This window comes from Apiospora hydei (genome assembly GCF_038363865.1).
Source record: "Apiospora hydei strain CBS 114990 chromosome Unknown utg000006l_segment0_segment0, whole genome shotgun sequence".
Classification (NCBI taxonomy): Eukaryota; Fungi; Ascomycota; class Sordariomycetes; order Amphisphaeriales; family Apiosporaceae; genus Apiospora; species Apiospora hydei.
The window spans coordinates 3,922,011-3,939,994 of record NW_027117365.1 but is presented as its reverse complement, the minus strand read 5'-3'; the positions used below and the strand labels follow the sequence as shown (position 1 = coordinate 3,939,994).

General features: G+C 53.1%; 4 protein-coding genes across 4 annotated transcripts; 3 read left to right on the top strand and 1 right to left on the bottom strand.

Annotated features, from left to right (window-relative positions):
• Positions 1–1,810: 1,810 nt before the first annotated feature.
• PG997_008460 (uncharacterized protein) lies at positions 1,811–4,075 on the top strand (the record flags this gene model as incomplete). The annotated part of the gene is made up of 5 exons (XM_066812775.1): positions 1,811–1,872; positions 2,100–2,695; positions 2,755–2,984; positions 3,039–3,220; positions 3,280–4,075. 5 exons carry the CDS (start codon positions 1,811–1,813, stop codon positions 4,073–4,075), a joined length of 1,866 nt encoding a protein of 621 aa, XP_066668117.1.
• A 1,209-nt stretch (positions 4,076–5,284) lies between these two features.
• On the bottom strand, positions 5,285–6,195 carry PG997_008459 (uncharacterized protein; the record flags this gene model as incomplete). The annotated part of the gene is made up of 4 exons (XM_066812774.1): positions 5,285–5,325; positions 5,384–5,829; positions 5,951–6,099; positions 6,175–6,195. The coding sequence occupies 4 exons, from the start codon at positions 6,193–6,195 to the stop codon at positions 5,285–5,287; spliced, it is 657 nt and encodes a 218-aa protein (XP_066668116.1).
• Positions 6,196–7,133: 938 nt separating this feature from the next.
• On the top strand, positions 7,134–13,080 carry PG997_008458 (Sec63 Brl domain-containing protein; the record flags this gene model as incomplete). Its single annotated transcript, XM_066812773.1, has 2 exons — positions 7,134–10,537; positions 10,563–13,080. The coding sequence occupies 2 exons, from the start codon at positions 7,134–7,136 to the stop codon at positions 13,078–13,080; spliced, it is 5,922 nt and encodes a 1,973-aa protein (XP_066668115.1).
• A 2,371-nt stretch (positions 13,081–15,451) lies between these two features.
• Positions 15,452–17,201, top strand: PG997_008457 (uncharacterized protein; the record flags this gene model as incomplete). The annotated part of the gene is made up of 3 exons (XM_066812772.1): positions 15,452–15,571; positions 15,631–15,711; positions 15,795–17,201. The coding sequence occupies 3 exons, from the start codon at positions 15,452–15,454 to the stop codon at positions 17,199–17,201; spliced, it is 1,608 nt and encodes a 535-aa protein (XP_066668114.1).
• Between the last annotated feature and the right edge of the window lie 783 nt (positions 17,202–17,984).

The following is a 17,984-nucleotide window of genomic DNA, read 5'->3' as shown; positions in this document are numbered from 1 at the left end:
CCAGCTCACAGTAGGGCCCCAGGCCCCTGGTAGGTAGTACACGTACTTTTGCAGTATCCGGCCATGAAACACAGCGGTGCGCTCCGAGCTCTTCGGGAAGAGATACACAATTCAGCAATGCATGTAGTAGTGACAGCGCCCCATTAGCTGGTGCAACCTGATGTACGACATCGACTAAGGCAAAGTTTCTTTAGGCTGACAGCAACGTTTCGCAGTGCTTCTTTTTCCAGAAGCAACGCAAAGTTGACGCTGCGAAGCTGCATGCGACTCCCTTACTCACACCCTGTCATTTCCCACCGTCACATTGCACACAAGTTGACATTGACATTGCACCCCTCGATGCGCGTCTGCACAGCACAGCGCAGCACGGCACAAGGTTCTGGCCTGCAGCGAAAATCCCGTATTGGATCTGGGCTGCCAATGCTTTGGTTTCGGGACTCCGCCGGTAGACTCGGGTCCGTCGTCTGAAGTTGAGTGACACGACGCCTTCTAAAGATGGGAAGACGGCGGCTCCATTGTGGACAGGGACCATGCAAATGCAACATCGCCAGAGCGAACACTGGGGAATGATGTGTGCAATGCTTTATGCAGCTGATCTCATTCCAAGCCCATTCTTGTTTTGGGAGAACAAGATGGATCTCCGATCCTTCAGGCAAACCAGAACAGGTGCTCGTCTGATCGTGAGCTTCACAATTTATGCTTCTCTTCCGTACCGAAATGCAGTGTGCAGTGTTTCTTATTGGCACAGTACCGTAGTCTGTACATACACACATACTGCAATGCAGTGCAAGACTGACCACCGACATCAGCAGGGGGAGTGGTTCTGATTGCTTCACGTTCCGGTTCCTGCATATTGAGCCCCTGCCTTTGCTGGCCTTGAGGCCGCTGCGTGCTGGCCGCTGCGTTGCTTCTGGAATTATGTGAGACAGTCGCACTGACAAGGCATTCCACTCTGGGGTAGTGTAGCCGTCCATTGTCGTGTTCCATTGCGTACTGCTGGCAGTCCTGTGCAAACAACCAGACCGAAGTTCAACTGGTTTCCAAGGGCTACCTGCGTTCGTTCAAGTTTGGCCCTTTTTCTCGCCCTCCCCTCTCTACAATCAAGTACTTCCCATAATCTCCTACCTTACCAGTCCAGCAGGGACTAGTACGGGCTATTTTTCAAGCATATCAAATTCCCGTTCTGATTAATCTGATCACACTTCCCCTCCGGGCTCTCCACTTTCTCATCTTGATGCGACGAGGACGGTCCTGTCTGTGCAACCTGCGCTGCCTTTTTAGCGGCTTATGCTTTTCTGGGGCAAAGATCATCCTAGTTGGTGATCGAGGCCCCCCATCTTAGCCATTGTCCAGGCCTGGTCCATCAACCTCAAACAAGCTGTCCGAGTATTCCTACCCTGACCCTGTTCCAGCACTTTTGGCTAATACAGCGAGCGGCAGGCCAAAGGCGCCATTCCACCACCTCCTTCCTGTGCGAGCATACAGAGTATGGGCATGGTCATACCAACATCGTAGCGTTGGATTAGAGAATAAGAACTCTGTCTACTAGGACGAGGATACCTGCTAGGGCCCCAGAGGCCCGAATGAGTCGTGATCCATCCCAAACATATCTCATTTCGCTTGTTCTTGAAACATCCCACCCCATCCCCCCGTCGCCCTTTTCGACTTGTTTTTAGAAACAGCCTGCTTGGATCGTCCGTCATAGTCCGGCCGTGGAGTAAGTGGCCATCAGAAACGGGGATCTGGGTAGTTGGCCGAAGGGTTGGTTGCATCACTAGCCAACCGTGCCCTGCAGAGCAGAAGGTTAAGCATGGTTGGTCCGGCCAAGTCTATCTTGAGGCATGGTGCGGTCAGCGCGAATGGGCAGGATGCGTTCGTGACGCACGTCCGGGCTCGACTCATCCCTGGCAAGCGGACCAGGCCCTGTATCAGACCAACCCCGACCTGATAGTCGGCTGCGTTATATTGATAACCCAGCTCCCCCTTCGTCGGATGTGGCAGTGACAACTGCTACTGCAACCGACTACTGCTTGTGTTTCTACCCAGTGATCCCGTCAGATCGATGATGCATGAACGACCGAATACTTCCGGGGGCCAAGCTCCAGCTCGCTCCAGGTCGACTCTTTCAACTTTGACAAATACGACAAGAGAGTCTCGAGAGATGATTTCTACGTCAGCTTGAAACCAGAGGGAAGACTACGGCCACGGCAGATATTCCCAGCACCCGGAACAGCAACGACAGGCTTGCCGACACCTGAGGCCAGCCCTAACAGCATAGCCACCTCGCGAGCCCAAATACCCGTCATTAGATTGCCCACGCCCGAGTCGGCGAGCGACTCATCATCTATCGGGATGGCCATCGGAAGCCCAGTACGCCAGCAGACGGCATCGAGTTCTAATTCTCAGCAGACTTTAAGGCCAACCTTTAACCGAAATCCCACTTCGCCCTTGTCTGCAGTCGAAAGTGTAGGCTCCACGGGATCCTCCGGGTCCAAGAAGCAAGCCGGGAAGTGGAAGCTCTTTGGCAGGTTTGGGAAGAAGCACACAGAGACCGCTCAGTCTTCTCCTCCGACGTCCGCGGCTTCTACCGAGATGAGAGGCGCAAGCCGCCTGGAGCTAGCCTTCTCGGCCCCTCGCATGGAAGGGGATAGGAACGTCGCCAGGAACAACACGGTTGCGGGCCCGAAGACGCCAGGTAGACACAAGCCTATCGTCGTCCGTTCTGCTACGATGCCTTATATGGACAAACCACAGCCGTCGAGGCCCAACAACGCAAGCACCAACACTTTCAGGAGCGCGGACAATGGGGCACCCCCGGCAGTGGATTTCTGGACGTGGAGATACCGGACAGCAACATGGAGCGGTACAGTGTCATGTTTGGAGACGTCCTCAAGAACAACCATTCTGCCTCCTCGCTACTTGCCAGACGCCAGGCCACCTTGAATAAGTTGAAAACAATTAATGACGTGAAAGAGCACCCAGAGGTTCGTCCGACTTGTTCAAAACCGATAGGCTTAGTAGCTAACATATCGTGACAGGTGCTGGAGGACCCCCATAAGATGAATCGCAGGGCGACATCGCCTCAACCGATGGCATCGCCATCTTTTAATCTGTTCCCACAACCCTCTAGCGCAGAGACAGCGGCCCGGCAGCAGGCGTCTCGGACACCACCGAAAGCGAAAGGCTCCTCGCTGGCAAGATCCAATACTTCACCAGCCATGTTACACTCACCGATGAAAGCAAACTTTGACGACGCACGCCCGTATAACCATCTCAAAGACCCCCAAAGAGTCAGATGAACAGGGGCAAGATGACCATCGCAACCCTGGCCCGGTCGCGAGAACAGTCCGTGCCCAGATTCAACGCCGACGAATCCAGCCTCATTTTGGAATCGCCAACGGAGATGGACGAGGAAGGGTTTTCATCGACAGAAAAAGAAGCAGCATCGTCACCGCCGCCTCCAATTATCCGATCCACATCTGTGAAGCCCAAACTCCACGAGCCAAAGTGGCAGATGATGAGCAGTCCCTCGCAACAGCTCCCTATGTCCGGAGCATCGTCCATAACGAGCTCGCGCAAGCGCTCGCCATCCTCCATCTCCTCGGCACAGACGCACATCACGAAGCCGTCCGTAGACTCGGAAACACTCAGGGACTTGACCCCCACCACTAGCAACACCACTTCTACTACGCGGAGCTCAGAAGAGAGGCAGCACCAGCAGCAGATGGCTTCGCCGGCAGGCTCCGCAGGCATGAGTGCCGTCGAGCTGTCCATCGCGCGGCAGATTTCGGTGTCACGGGAGCAGCGTCGCATGCTGAAGCCGCTGCAGACGACGTTTGGTAGCGGACCGCGCCCGCCGCATAGGCGCGGTAGTGGCCCTGGTAGCAGTGGCGGTGCAGGTGGCAAGCTCCCGCTACACATCAGCCCCCTGCCGACGCCCAAGATCGCCATGGGCCAGAACGAGCGACTGGCTGAGACGAAGCTCCTGACGCCGACGCTGGTGACGCCCCAGGAAACTGAGGAGACGAAGTTGCTGGAGCACCGCAAAAGCGAACGCATTGTCCTCGAGGGCTGAGGCATCGTCCACCCTTTCCCCCGTTGTTCGGAATATTTTACCTCCCGCGGGTGTACCGGGATGCGAGGGCAAGAGAGTATAAACGCCAGCTCGAAGCTGCGCGCTCCTCCCTCTTCTATTATTACCCTTGGTAATCATTATTCTATAAACCCTATTCTCTATTACTGAGTTTTCTCGATCCCTCTTTTACTTCTTCACGACACACATTCGCCGCTCTCCGCTTTTTGGAATCGTCATAGATCCCATTCGACCTCACGGGACGGTCCTAGAGATCATACTCATCTCCTACTTCTTCAAACCCACAAATTACTTTTCGATCATGACGACACTATCAATTCTTCTATCTATTTCGTTTGAATAGAGCATGGCGTTTGATGGTACGAACGAAGCTCTCTTGTTCATGTTATTCGGGTACATATATACACATAGACTGGTGGGACCTTGTATATTTGGAAAAGTGATTCTGGGTTTTGCTTTGTTTTGCGTCTTGGATCTAAGCGGGTGGATGGATATACCATGGGTGGCGTTATGTGATTTTTCCTGTTCTACCAGAGTCTGCGACTCATAGCATTTTTTTTGTGTGGCGTTTCGTTTGTTGGGCAATGGACTGATTTGTGTTGGAAGGCGGCAAGGGGAAGGGGAGGATACACGATTCGCCTTGATGGTCATCGTTTGGGATAGGTAGTAGATACCCTTTTTGGAAGCAAAGTAGTTGGATGCGGAAGAAATTGAAAGAGAAGAGATCACTCCCTCTTACGACAACCCTATTCTCTCGAGTGCAACATCTGAGTCCAGTTTCGTGTTATCCATGATATACGGCTAGCTGTGAAATGCCCCATAGTGTCTTATCATTTACATACGTCACTGAGTAATGGAGGGAATAGTTCCTCTATCCTTCCATTTCCTTCTTGCAGCAGCTAGAAGAATGCTCATTTCGAATAAATCACATTCCTGCAGCTTCTTATAGTGCCATGAACAACAAGAGTTAAGCGAACGGCCTTCCGCAAACGCAAATCCATGAACCGCCAGCGAAAGACTATGTCTACCCTTTCCCGAGATCGTGCAAGGGCTATTCATTATACGTCCAAATTTCAAAAAAGGGGGCCAGTTGTCGAGATATAACCAATCCCACATATTCTCGCCCGCTATGCTAGAAACCAATATACTGCTGCCCCCTTAATCATCCTATTCGTAGCCATCGCTGAGCTTTTACATGATCAAACAGCAAGAGTTTTGCTTTTTTGCTTGTTCTATAGAGGGAGTCAATAACTTGTCTATATGCGCAATAGAACAAACCACAATACTTACGGTAGAACATCTTGCTCTGGGAGCTGAGTCCGTCGCTCTTGGCCACCAAATCGTCAATCTTCTCGCCGCGTTGCAGCACGCTCTCGATGGTCTTGTGCAGGACGATCTTGGTCTCGTCCAGCTCCTTCTGGATCTTCATGATGCTATCGGCCTGGTGGGGGTCTTGGTACTTCTGCAGGTACTCCTGCAGCTCGGGCATGGTGACGGTCTGGCCGTTGCTCCACGAGGTGCGCGGGTGCGCCGACAGGAACTCGTCCATGACCTTGGACAGCAGCTGGTGCGCCACCAGGGCCGGGTACTGGTGGTCCGAGATTATGATGCCGCACACGCCCTCGCTGCGCGCGTACGCGTGGAATGTGTAGTCCTGCTCCTCGACGTCCTGTCGCTGGCCCGGTCGTGTGCGCTCCGCCACCGTCTTCGAGAACATGGTCATGAACTCGCCATAGCTATAGCAGACATGTTGTTAGTCTCTCATTTCATTTTTCTTTTCTCAGGTTTCCTCCCCCTCGAGTCGCTACCCCGTCGTGCCATCGTCACATCGGACCGGTGTTTCGCGGAAGGACGGACGGCGGCCTATGGGAGGTTCTGTCGGGACGGAAGGCAGAGAGAGAGAGAGGGCATTGCGTTTCGTACTTGCCGCGGGTGAAGCGCGAGTAGGCGCTCAGCTCCTTTTCAGCACAGATCTCGCGACCGGGCTTTTCCTCGTTGGCAATGATCTATGTTCAAACAAAAGTGGTCAGTTTATGGTTGCCTCCGCCCACCCAAAGATACAATAAAGTAGCGGTGCGTACTCCGATGTAGTGCAACTTCATTGTGACGGTGTTGGGAAGCTGCAGTTGTTGCGACAGGTGATGGTTTGGGCGGTTGGTAAGTGGTTCCCCGTCTTCGCGTCACTCGGGAAGGAGGAATAGTCGGGATTATCAAAGAGATTCGTTGAATCGTGAGACAATGAGGTTTGAATCAATGGATGGTATAGAATTGGGTGGTCTTGGGTGTGAAGTCACTGGTAGCATTGAAACTTGGCACGAGTCTCGCCCGCTTTATCACATGTACCCCCCAATGATGGAGCCTAAAGGAGATAGGGAGGACCTAATGGAGACGGAGTTAGGTACCTCATGCACCCAGTTTTAGGGGGTAGCCGCTATGATTGGCGGTGCCCCCAGTTGGCTGGTAGGGGACTTTAACGTGACTCCAGACAAGGTGTAGCTAATTGCACCACCAAGACAGACAGCCAGCCTTGACCCAGTCGCCAACAGAGGTAACGACGGCCATAAAGTTGAGGCATTGCGCCTGTAGCATTCATTCATTAGAGCTGTATCCAGGTACTTTGACAGAATGTCATTCAAGCGATACGAGCGTTGTAGCATATTGAATTACAGTAATAAGTCCTGGTGCTTAGTTCTTTTTAGTCCGGCCAGGGGCACTGACTGGACTTTTGGGTGGCCCTGTAGACTGACTGCTGGACCCCACTAAGGCACTTGAGCGTGTCATGCTAAGGCTAAGCAGTCTCTCAGCGTTTGACTCACATCGGCGAAGAACGACTGGATAGGTACATATTTGAACCTATCTCTCTGCTGATGCACGCAGGTGTGTCTACGGCTTTGCTGGTTTCAAACACCTTTTCTCCTCGTCGCACACAATCGTCAAATTCGGAGAGGCCAACTTTCAATTGGCCCTTTTCGAGATCCAGCATAACGTCAGACGTGAGAACAGACGTTTCAACCCCTCACCTTGCAGCAACCGGGCAACCATGGCTCCTCACAATTCAACGAGCGAGGCAGAATCACAATGGCGGGCACAGTTTGAGGCTATGAAGCTGGCTCTGGCTGAGCTCAAATTGCCGAATGCGAGCTCAAACAGCTACAAGGGATCGGTCGACGATTTTGATCTGGACGACGAGGACTTCACCTCGGGCAACAGTGGAGATGACGTCTGGGATTTCATTTCCGATAGCGAGGAAGACCTGTACAGCAGCGACTTCTTCGACGATGCTGTTGACCACGATGGCGATAGTAGCCCAGGTCCCTCATGGTTTACGGAACAGTGCGCTGCTGTCGCTGCTAGGAAAAATGGTCTTTCGGCCGATGCGTTCGAGGCCCAGATCCTCGAAGTACTGAGCTCGGGTCAATCAGCGGACGAGGTGCAGTCTCACCTCACCGATCTCGTTGGCTTTGATGACCTAGATTTTGTCATCGAGATTCTCTCCAAAAAGGACGAGATCGTATCCAGCTATGTTTCCCGGGAGACGGCACAGCCGTCAGGCAACCGGCTGCTGACCAAGGCCGAGAGAGAGGACGCTCTCCGGCGCAAGGATTTCGAGCACAAGAATGCAACATTGGCCCCGACGATGCACAAAGAGGTTCAGTACCCGCATGTGTATCGTTCCCATACTGCCGGCAACACTCTGAGTCATTCTGGGAACAAGTACGCACTTCCCGCTGGTAGCGAGAGGAAGATGTTTGAGAAATATGAAGAGTACATGATCCCTGCCGGTAAAACCGGTACGCTTGCTCCAGGCCGGAGGCTCCTGCCCGTCGCTGAGATGGATGGTCTATGCCGCCGTACTTTCAAAGGCTACAAGGCACTGAACCGTATGCAGAGTCTGGTGTACCCTGTTGCGTACAAGACAAGTGAAAACATGCTCATCTGTGCGCCAACTGGTGCAGGCAAAACAGATGCGGCTATGCTGACTATATTACAAACCATCAGCCAATACGTCACCCCTAATCCTATCGAGAACAACGAAGCTACCGACTTTGCCGTGGATGCAGACGAGTTCAAGATCGTTTATGTGGCCCCAATGAAGGCGCTTGCCGCCGAAATCACCGAAAAGCTAGGGAAACGACTGGCCTGGCTTGGAATCCGTGCTCGTGAGTACACTGGAGACATGCATCTGACCAAGTCAGAGATTGTCCAAACCCAGATTATCGTAACAACCCCTGAGAAATGGGACGTCATCACAAGAAAGGGCACTGGCGACACAGAGCTGGTTCAGAAAGTACGGTTACTCATCATTGATGAAGTCCACATGCTTCACGACGAACGTGGCGCTGTCATCGAGTCGCTGGTTGCCAGAACTGAAAGACAAGTTGAGAGCACTCAGTCTCTCATTCGTATTGTGGGCCTCAGTGCTACTCTTCCCAACTTTATTGATGTCGCCGACTTCCTCAAAGTCAACCGCCATGCAGGCCTCTTCTACTTTGATGCCTCATTCCGGCCTGTACCGCTGGAGCAGCATTTCATTGGTGTCAAGGGCAAGGCTGGCTCGAAACAGTCCAAGGAAAATTTGGACAATGTTGCTTTTGAGAAGGTCAGGGAGATGTTGCAGCAAGACCATCAGGTCATGGTGTTTGTTCACTCCCGACGCGATACCATGCAAACCGCGAAGATGCTTCACGAGAAGGCCATCGACGATATCTGCGTGGATCTATTCGACCCCCAATCCCACCCGAAATACGAACAAGCTGTCAGAGACATGAAATCTTCACGGGCCCGGGAGCTTAGAGACCTTCTGCCCAAAGGCCTAGGCATTCACCATGCTGGCATGACTCGGTCGGACAGAAACCTGATGGAGAGATTGTTCGGAGAGGGTGTTATTAAGGTCCTCTGCTGTACGGCCACACTTGCCTGGGGTGTCAACTTGCCTGCAGCTGCGGTAGTAATCAAGGGAACTCAAGTCTATAGCGCCCAGGACGGCAAGTTCGTCGACCTGGGCATCCTTGATGTCTTGCAGATCTTTGGTCGTGCAGGTCGCCCGCAATTCGAAGATGTGGGCATTGGTATGATTTGCACGACCCTGGATAGACTGCCTCACTACCTCAGCGCCGTTACGGAGCAACAACCAATTGAGTCGAGGTTCTCTTCGAAGCTAGTTGACAACCTCAACGCAGAAATTGCTCTCGGGACTGTAACATCGATCCCGGAGGCGGTACAATGGATCGGCTACTCCTACCTTTTCGTTCGTATGCAGCGAAACCCCATGACTTACGGTATCGAATGGGCTGAAATCAGGGACGATCCGAACCTTGTCCAGCGACGTCGCCAACTTGCTATTCAGGCCGCAAGAACCCTTCAGAAGAGCCAGATGGTCATCTTCAACGAAATCACCGAGGAGCTTCGGAGCAAGGACATTGGCCGTATCGCTAGTCAGTTCTACATCCAACAAACCAGTGTCGAGGTGTTCAACATGATGATGAAGCCACACGCAACAGAGGCCGACATTTTGAAAATGATCAGCATGAGCGGGGAATTTGACAACATACAATCCAGAGATAGTGAGGAGAAGGAGCTTACTCACTTTAGGCGCGAGGTTGTCCCTTGTGATGTTGAGGGCGGTATTGATACGCCTCAAGCGAAGACTAATATTCTGTTACAAGCCTACATCTGCCGCGCACAGCCCGAAGACTTTGCGCTGTCGAACGACTTGAACTACGTCGCACAGCAGTCTGGAAGAATTTGTCGATCTCTCTTCATGATGGCACTCAACAGACGATGGGGTCATCAATGTCTTGTTCTTCTGACATTGGCTAAATCCATCGAGAGGCGGATATGGCCGTTCCAGCATCCTTTGCACCAATTTGACCTCCCAAAGTCTGTCTTGAACCAGTTGGATGCCAAGGAGTCGCTCACAGTTGAGGCCATGAGAGATATGGAGCCTGCCGAGATTGGTGGCCTGGTCCATAATCATAGTGCAGGCAAGAAGATCGCCAGTATTCTCGACAACTTCCCAACAGTGTCGATAGATGCAGAAATTGCCCCTCTGAACCGAGATGTCTTACGGATAAAGCTTTTCATCACGCCAGACTTCAGGTGGAACGATCGTGTTCACGGGACTTCTGAATCCTTCTACATCTGGGTTGAAAATTCCGAAACTTCGGAGATCTATCATCACGAGTTCTTCATCCTCAACAGGAGGAAGCTGTATGATGATCACGAGCTGAACTTCACAATCCCGCTTTCGGATCCGCTGCCTACTCAGATTTACGTCAAAGCTGTCTCTGATAAATGGCTTGGGGCCGAGACTGTTGCTCCAATCTCTTTCCAGCATCTGATTCGACCAGACACGGAGAGTGTATACACCGACTTGCTGAACCTTCAGCCTCTTCCTGTTAGTGCGCTCAAGGATATGCGTCTTGAAGAGCTTTACTCCAAGAGGTTCCAGTACTTCAATCCTATGCAGACTCAGATCTTCCATACCCTCTACCATACCCCCGGCCAATGTGCTCCTTGGATCCCCGACTGGAAGTGGGAAGACCACGGCTGCTGAGCTGGCGATGTGGTGGGCCTTCCGCGAGAAGCCGGGATCAAAGGTCGTGTACATCGCACCCATGAAGGCACTTGTACGCGAAAGAGTGAAGGACTGGGGCGAGCGTCTCGCTCGGCCGCTGGGCTTGAAGCTGGTCGAACTGACCGGTGACAATACACCTGATACCAGGACCATCAAGGATGCAGACATAATTGTCACAACACCAGAAAAATGGGATGGTATCTCGCGTAGTTGGCAAACAAGAGGCTACGTCCGCCAGGTATCTTTGGTCATCATTGATGAGATCCACCTACTGGCTGGTGACAGAGGTCCGATTCTCGAGATCATCGTGTCTCGAATGAACTACATCGCCGAGTCTACAAAGAACTCTGTCCGCTTACTCGGCATGTCGACTGCATGTGCCAATGCGTCTGACCTTGGTAACTGGTTGGGCGTCAAGGAGGGTCTTTTCAATTTCAGACACTCTGTGCGACCTGTGCCACTCGAGCTATACATTGACGGCTTCCCAGAAGTTAGAGGCTTCTGCCCGCTGATGCAGTCCATGAACCGACCAACGTTCCTTGCGGTCAAGACGCATAGCCCCGACAAACCAGTGATCGTTTTCGTACCATCCCGTCGACAGACCCGATTGACAGCCAAAGATCTCATCAATTTATGCGGAATGGAAGATAACCCGCGCCGTTTCCTGCATATGGATGAGGAAGACCTTCAGCTCAACCTTTCTAGAGTCAAGGATGAGGCCCTGAAGGAAGCCATCAGCTTCGGTATCGGACTGCACCACGCTGGTCTTGTCGAAACCGACCGTCAGCTCTCCGAGGAACTATTCCTCAACAACAAAATTCAAATTCTTGTAGCAACCAGTACCCTGGCGTGGGGAGTCAACTTGCCTGCGCATCTGGTAGTCGTCAAAGGCACGCAATTCTACGACGCCAAGATGGAAGGATACAAGGACATGGACCTCACAGACGTCCTGCAGATGTTGGGCCGTGCTGGACGACCGCAATTCGATAACTCGGGCGTGGCTCGTATCTTCACCAAGGATGCGAAGAAGGACTTTTACAAGCATTTCCTGCATACCGGCTTCCCTGTCGAGTCGTCCCTGCATACCGTTCTAGACAATCATTTGTGTGCTGAAGTGTCAGCCGAGACGATTGTGACAAAGCAAGATGCTCTTGATTATCTGACCTGGACTTTCTTCTTCCGACGCCTCCACAAGAATCCATCCTATTACGGTTTGGAGGTGTCGGCGGAGGAGCACAACACCATTGCGGCTCAGCAAATGGCAAATGACTTCATGATCGAAATGGTCAACAACTCGCTTGATCAGCTTGCGGAATCCAAGTGTGTCGAAGTGTTCCCCAATGGGGACGTTGATCCTACACCTCTCGGGAAGATCATGAGTTATTATTATCTCTCCCACAAGACGATCCGTCACCTGGTCAAGCATGCCAAGCCCAAAGCCACCTTCGCACAGGCGTTGCAATGGATGTCAAGCGCCACCGAATACGATGAGCTGCCAGTGCGCCACAACGAAGACTTGATTAACGCCGAATTATCACGGAACCTTCCATTCTCTGCAAATGACTTCGGATTGCCCTTGTGGGATCCCCATGTCAAGGCCTTCCTTCTGCTCCAAGCACATATGGCGCGGATTGATCTGCCTATTACGGATTATGTTGGTGACCAGACAAGTGTGCTGGACCAGGCCATTCGTATTATCCAGGCATCGATTGACGTCCTCACGGAATTGGGTTATCTTTCGAGCTGCCTTGAGATGATCAAAGTACTGCAGTGCATCAAATCAGCCCGCTGGCCTCAAGACCATCCCCTGGCGATCCTCCCTGGTCTTAACGTCAATGAACTCAAGGACACAACCTCGCTCAAGAAGCTGGGTACCTTCACTCGACCACAGACAGAGGAGCTGGCAAAGAAACTACACGTGCCCAGCTCGCAGCTAGGACGGTTCATGCGAGCCGCGTCCATCTTGCCCAACATCAACGTCAAGCCAGAGAACGTTACAGCGCAATCTCTAACGGTTTCGCTCAAGCGGACTAACCCGATTGTGGAACGGGAAGGTCGCGTTTATGCTCCCAGGTACCCCAAGCCACAGACCGAGGGGTGGTTTGTTATTATTTGCAACGCAGCGAGTGATGAGATCATTGCGGTGAAGCGTGCTGGCTGGAACCAAGGCCCCGGAAAATCAGTAGGTACGGGTACTAAGCCCTCTGCCAACGTGACTCTCAAGCTACCAGAACCTGAGCGGGATGGCAAGGGTAGAAAGGTCGATGTCATTGTGCTCAGCGACGCTTATATCGGCCTGGAGTATCGGGTGATGGGCGTAGATATCCCGGCTCTGCCGGTCGTTGACGACGATGTGGACAAGTCGAAGAAAGGAGGAGATGTGGCTGCAGGGGGTGCCAGCAAGTCATGATGACTATCTCATCTGCCTGCAAGGGGGAATAGTTGATTCCCTCCAAGTTATAACAAGAGGTTCCAGTGTTCCCAGCCGCATATCTGGAGCCAATTTATCATAGCGACGCCAGTCATTGCCAGGATCCTCCACTTCCTTGATAAATGGCTTGGCCTGGACTGATTGGATAGCTCGACTGGCCGTTATCCGGCAGGCAAAGGGTCTTGGTGATATACATATAAATAGAGTGCAAAGGCGTCAAATGAGATTGAGCCGCTTCCCTCCAGGCTCAGCGCAAATTCCTTTAAGCTTACTACTTTCTCGCCAACTTTGGAAATACTTGAGGCGGTTTCAGGTGAATTTCCCGACAGCGTGGGCGCTGCCGGACGTTTTAGATCGAACCGGATTTACAGTCGATGACAGTGATATTCCCGTAACAATGAGCGGCCCAGTATGGTGGGAAAGTTGATGGGATGTGCCTTATCGACTGTTAGCCTGCTACCAACCCGGGATGGAAAGCTGCAGTAACCAAGTGGTCGGCCGACTGGCAGTGCAGTTCAGCTCAGGGAGCTAAGACAATGTAGGCGCAACCTCTGGAGATGATTTGCTCGACTATGCGCAGCTGAGTGGGTACTCGCGGTCTTGGGCCGAGGCAGGTCGGCCGACGTAGGTCGGCCGACGTGCTCTTGTCCGAATGCGGAAGTCAGATGTACCCCTTGTCCCAACACGAGGGTACCGGTACTCGTCGAGGGCGACGACGACTCATTCCGCAAGCTGCAGCTGTCATGTTGATTGGACCGTGACTGGGCAATTGGTTCGTTTTGAGTCTTGGGGGTTAATATAAGGTCAAGACTAGTCAAGAGAAAGCATCCCTTGGCAGCTCGGCAGGCGGAACTGCACGGGTTGCACCAGAGGGATCACGTAATTGGGGAGCCTTGGCCACGGGATGGTATGGCGTAGGGTTTCTTTTTTCTTCGGCCTGTTGGTGGTGGTGGTGTTCTGCTCGAGTGCTCCTCCAGGTATTGTGATGGACGACTGCCTGCCCGCGGCCACTGACAAACTACAAGCACCTAGGGAAGGACACTGCAGGCCTTCTTCTAGTAACCTAGTGGCTGCAGATAGACTGGGTCAGTTGCGAGCGTTGCCAACCGTCCTTCCTACCTGTCGCAAATACAATGCATGGCCTCCGCCTTTTGCCGTTGCAGCAAGCCTAATCATCAATCAACCCCTCGGTCTTCTAGACCGAGATCCGCCGACGCGTCTTCGTTCCACTCACACCCCCGCCGACAAGTAAGCACTTGAGCCGCATCTGGTAATCTTGCCTGATCCAGCCAGCTATACACTTCGACTCAATCTGCATGCGCCTCCCCTCCACCGCGTTGCGTTACCCAACCCTTGGCCCTACAAAACCATCAATTGATTGATGGGACCTTTTGGGCATAAGGCCAACTTCTTTCGCCCACCTCCAAGCGGTCCCTCGGAAACACCTGACAATGCTGTCAACATACATGGCATGCGTCTTGGATTAAGAGCTGACCGCGGATGACATGACATACGGATGGGAAATGTCGGTCGGTCGGTCCGCGATCGACCAGACATATCCAAGACATGCATTGACAGATCCCGTTGCACAGGACAAAAAAAAGAAAAAGAGAAAAAAAGAGAAGCAGAGATGACTCGTTATGAGCCACGATGAGCCATGCACAGCGACTGGCCGACCGGCATCGGGTCGAGCTCGCTAAGTAAGCCCGCCAAGCTTTGGGGGTTGACCAGTTGACCCATCGAAAGGTTCCATTCCGAATCTCCAGCATGCCAGCCCTACCGCTTACAGTCCACAGTCGGATTGAGGGGGCTCTGTTGTATGTGGACACTGTTTGCCCGAAAGAGGAAAACACTCGAACCCCTCCAAGTCTGGTCGGCATGTATGTACAATCTGACAAGGCAGGGTTCCCCTTCGTGATCTGCAGGCAATGCATGGCAGTAAGCAAGCCCGTCGCCCGTCGCCAGCCACTCACCACCATTCCACCATCGCTTCCTGCTGGAAACACAGACCCGCGGACCAGGAAATCACCTTACATCATCCTGAATAGTCTCCTGATTCGCCTTCTGTCTATTCGTCCCTCGGCAAGGTACTGAACGAGCAGGAATGCGTGGCGGTAGGGGGCACAGCCGACGACTGCCAAGGCCTACCTATAGTCATGAGCAGCATGTGGGTATACATGCTGCCGGGACGCTTCCCTTCTTACGTATTGCCGATCGTTCCTGGTCAGAGATGAACTCATCATACTTTATATAACCGACCCAAAGGCGCTCTTTGGACTAGTCGAACGTGCGGGTGCATGTGCTGGATAGATCGAATGTTTTACCTGTTCCCTTTCAGATGTCAACCAAGATGGCTGCCCAAACTACTACATCAGCTAAGACCACGACGAAACCCGTAACACAACACAAGAGGAGACCTCATAAGAAGTCCCGCCATGGTTGCGGCAGCTGCAAGAAATTTCATGTCAAGGTACGATGATCTAGAACCCGCACACCATGTTCCACACACGAGACTTACAAGCGATGTAGTGTGATGAATCGGGACCCCGTGTGGAAACTGCATACTTCGTCAAGTCCCTTGCGAGTATCCAACTCTCAAGGGAACCAAGGGTAATCGGTCTCCCTCCTTGGCCGCCTACTCAAATCATCACAGCGATAGCGCCAGTTCGAGAGCATCAACTCCCTCTCACCAGTGCCCTTCGCAACATCCATCTATGAGCCTGTCGCCATGGGGCTCCGAGAGGCTGCTCGAGTTGGAACTCATGCACCGGTGGTGCACCCGGACTTATACCGGTTTTGTCGCTGTGCCCGAGGATGCCTACTACTGTATGGGCGTACTGCCGCGTCTGGCCCTCGAATACAGTGATGTCCTCCTCTCGACAATCATGGCCACGGCCGCTTTGGACACGGCTATGACGTCGGCGACAGAGAGCAGCCGCAACTCGTACGCTGATATCGCCATGCAGTATTATGACAAAGCCAGCGCGGCGTTCCGTGATCCGGCTCTCAGCCCCACGCCAGATAACCACCACATCCTCGTCTTCGTCTCGGCGATGTTGGTCATCTTCAACCTTGCCGTTTCCCAAATAAATACCACATCATCGCCATCAAAGGAACTCGGGGGCGGGCGGGTCCAAATTGGTATGTCGAACAGCGGCAACAATAGAAGCTCGAAGAGCCGCCTGGCTCAGATCGAGGTCACATTCGGACTCCTGTCTAGCTCCTACCAGCTTGCTCAAAGGCACATGAGTTGGCTGCTGGACAGTCCTTGGCCCCTACGTACCATTATGTTTCTAGGAGAGGCGTCACCGGACATCTTAGACAAAGAGCACAAGGCCGTGTTCACGCGACTGCGCTTACTGAACAGGAAGCTGCACTCACAGGCAGCGGCCGTGGTGGCAGGCAACAACACCACGCGGGAGATGGCCAGCCAGGAATCGACAATGGCGGCCTACTCATCCGGACCGATGGAAGACTCGATCTTCGTCCGCTCTTCTGGCGATCAAGACGACAGCGGGTACGATGAGATGAGCGCTGTCATGGACATGATCGATCCGCGCATCATCCAGAACACGCACCATGACTTTGCCACCGTTTCCGCATTGGCGGCGAGCGCGAGACAACAACAGCATCAACAACCCAAGCTCAAAATGATGGGAATGGGGGCACCTGCTTCGCTCCAGCCAGCGGCGGACAACAACTATATGCAGACGCAGGCCGACGTGGACGTCTCGTTCGACTACTACCAGAGGGTAATTGCGCACCTCGAGCGGTTCTACGCCGAGGACGCGCGCGACGCGGTCCGGTGTTTCCTCTTGGCCTACCCGACGCTTGCGCGCCGTGATATGGAGGCCGCGAGCGCGGAAGCGGCGGCCCGGGGTAGCGGTGGCTTCACCCCGTGGGAGCCCCTCGAACTTCTGCTATTGGCGCACTGGGCCCTGCTGCTCCACCGCACGGGACGGCTCTTTTGGTGGGTTGGGAGTTCGGGCCGCGATCTGGTGACGGCGTGCTCCAACGCCCTTGAGTACAATGCCAGTGGTGTTGGCGGGGTGCGGCGGGCGCTGGTGGGATCGAGTGGGAAGAGGCGGTTGCTTGGGTGAGGCGGCAGGTCAGCTTGCCGCCGTTGCAGACGGGGGCTGTAGCAGCAGCAATGGTGGTAGTTGGTAGGGCAGGTCAACGTGAGGGCTGTGTAAGAGTTGGATACTTGGGAGAGACATAGCCTCTGCCTGACATGCATGGACATGCCAAATTCCTACGGGTTTAGCGTGGGTGGTTTCTATGGGCGTTGTCGGTTACGGCCATGTTTTTGGATGATATCAGGATGGATTTTGGAGTTGATGGTAACGGGTCTCGCTCAATGGACTTGGGCGCGGGTTGGGAAAAGGAAAGATGCGCGAAGCTAGTACCTACATGGAGGCATTCAGTCGTGGACATGTATTATATATACAACAAAGCACGTGTAGATCGAAAATAGTTGAGGCATGACAATGTTATTCATTGCATGCGATATCAATGTGTCTCTCGGGTGTAGTTGCCTGCATACTTCCTGAAGTACAAAACTTACCTTAGGTACCTAACGTTAAGTGACTGCACCTACCTAACCAGCGATCCCTGTAGCGGCTGCACTTTGGCACTCCACTTTGGCCACGCTTCCTCCCGCTCACTGACTATTTACGATCGCCACCCCGTTATTCTCCTCCACGGGACTGTCACAGGTCTGGTCATCGCGTTCGTTCGTTCGTGCTAGCTGCAAAAGAAGTACTTTCAGAAGTCGTCTTCTCTCGTCGACTTTTGGCATTTCAGCTGCACAATACCTCTCATGGGCTTTTGACTTCAGTTGCCTGACAACCAACAATTGCATTCACACTCTTTTCTCGCGAGCA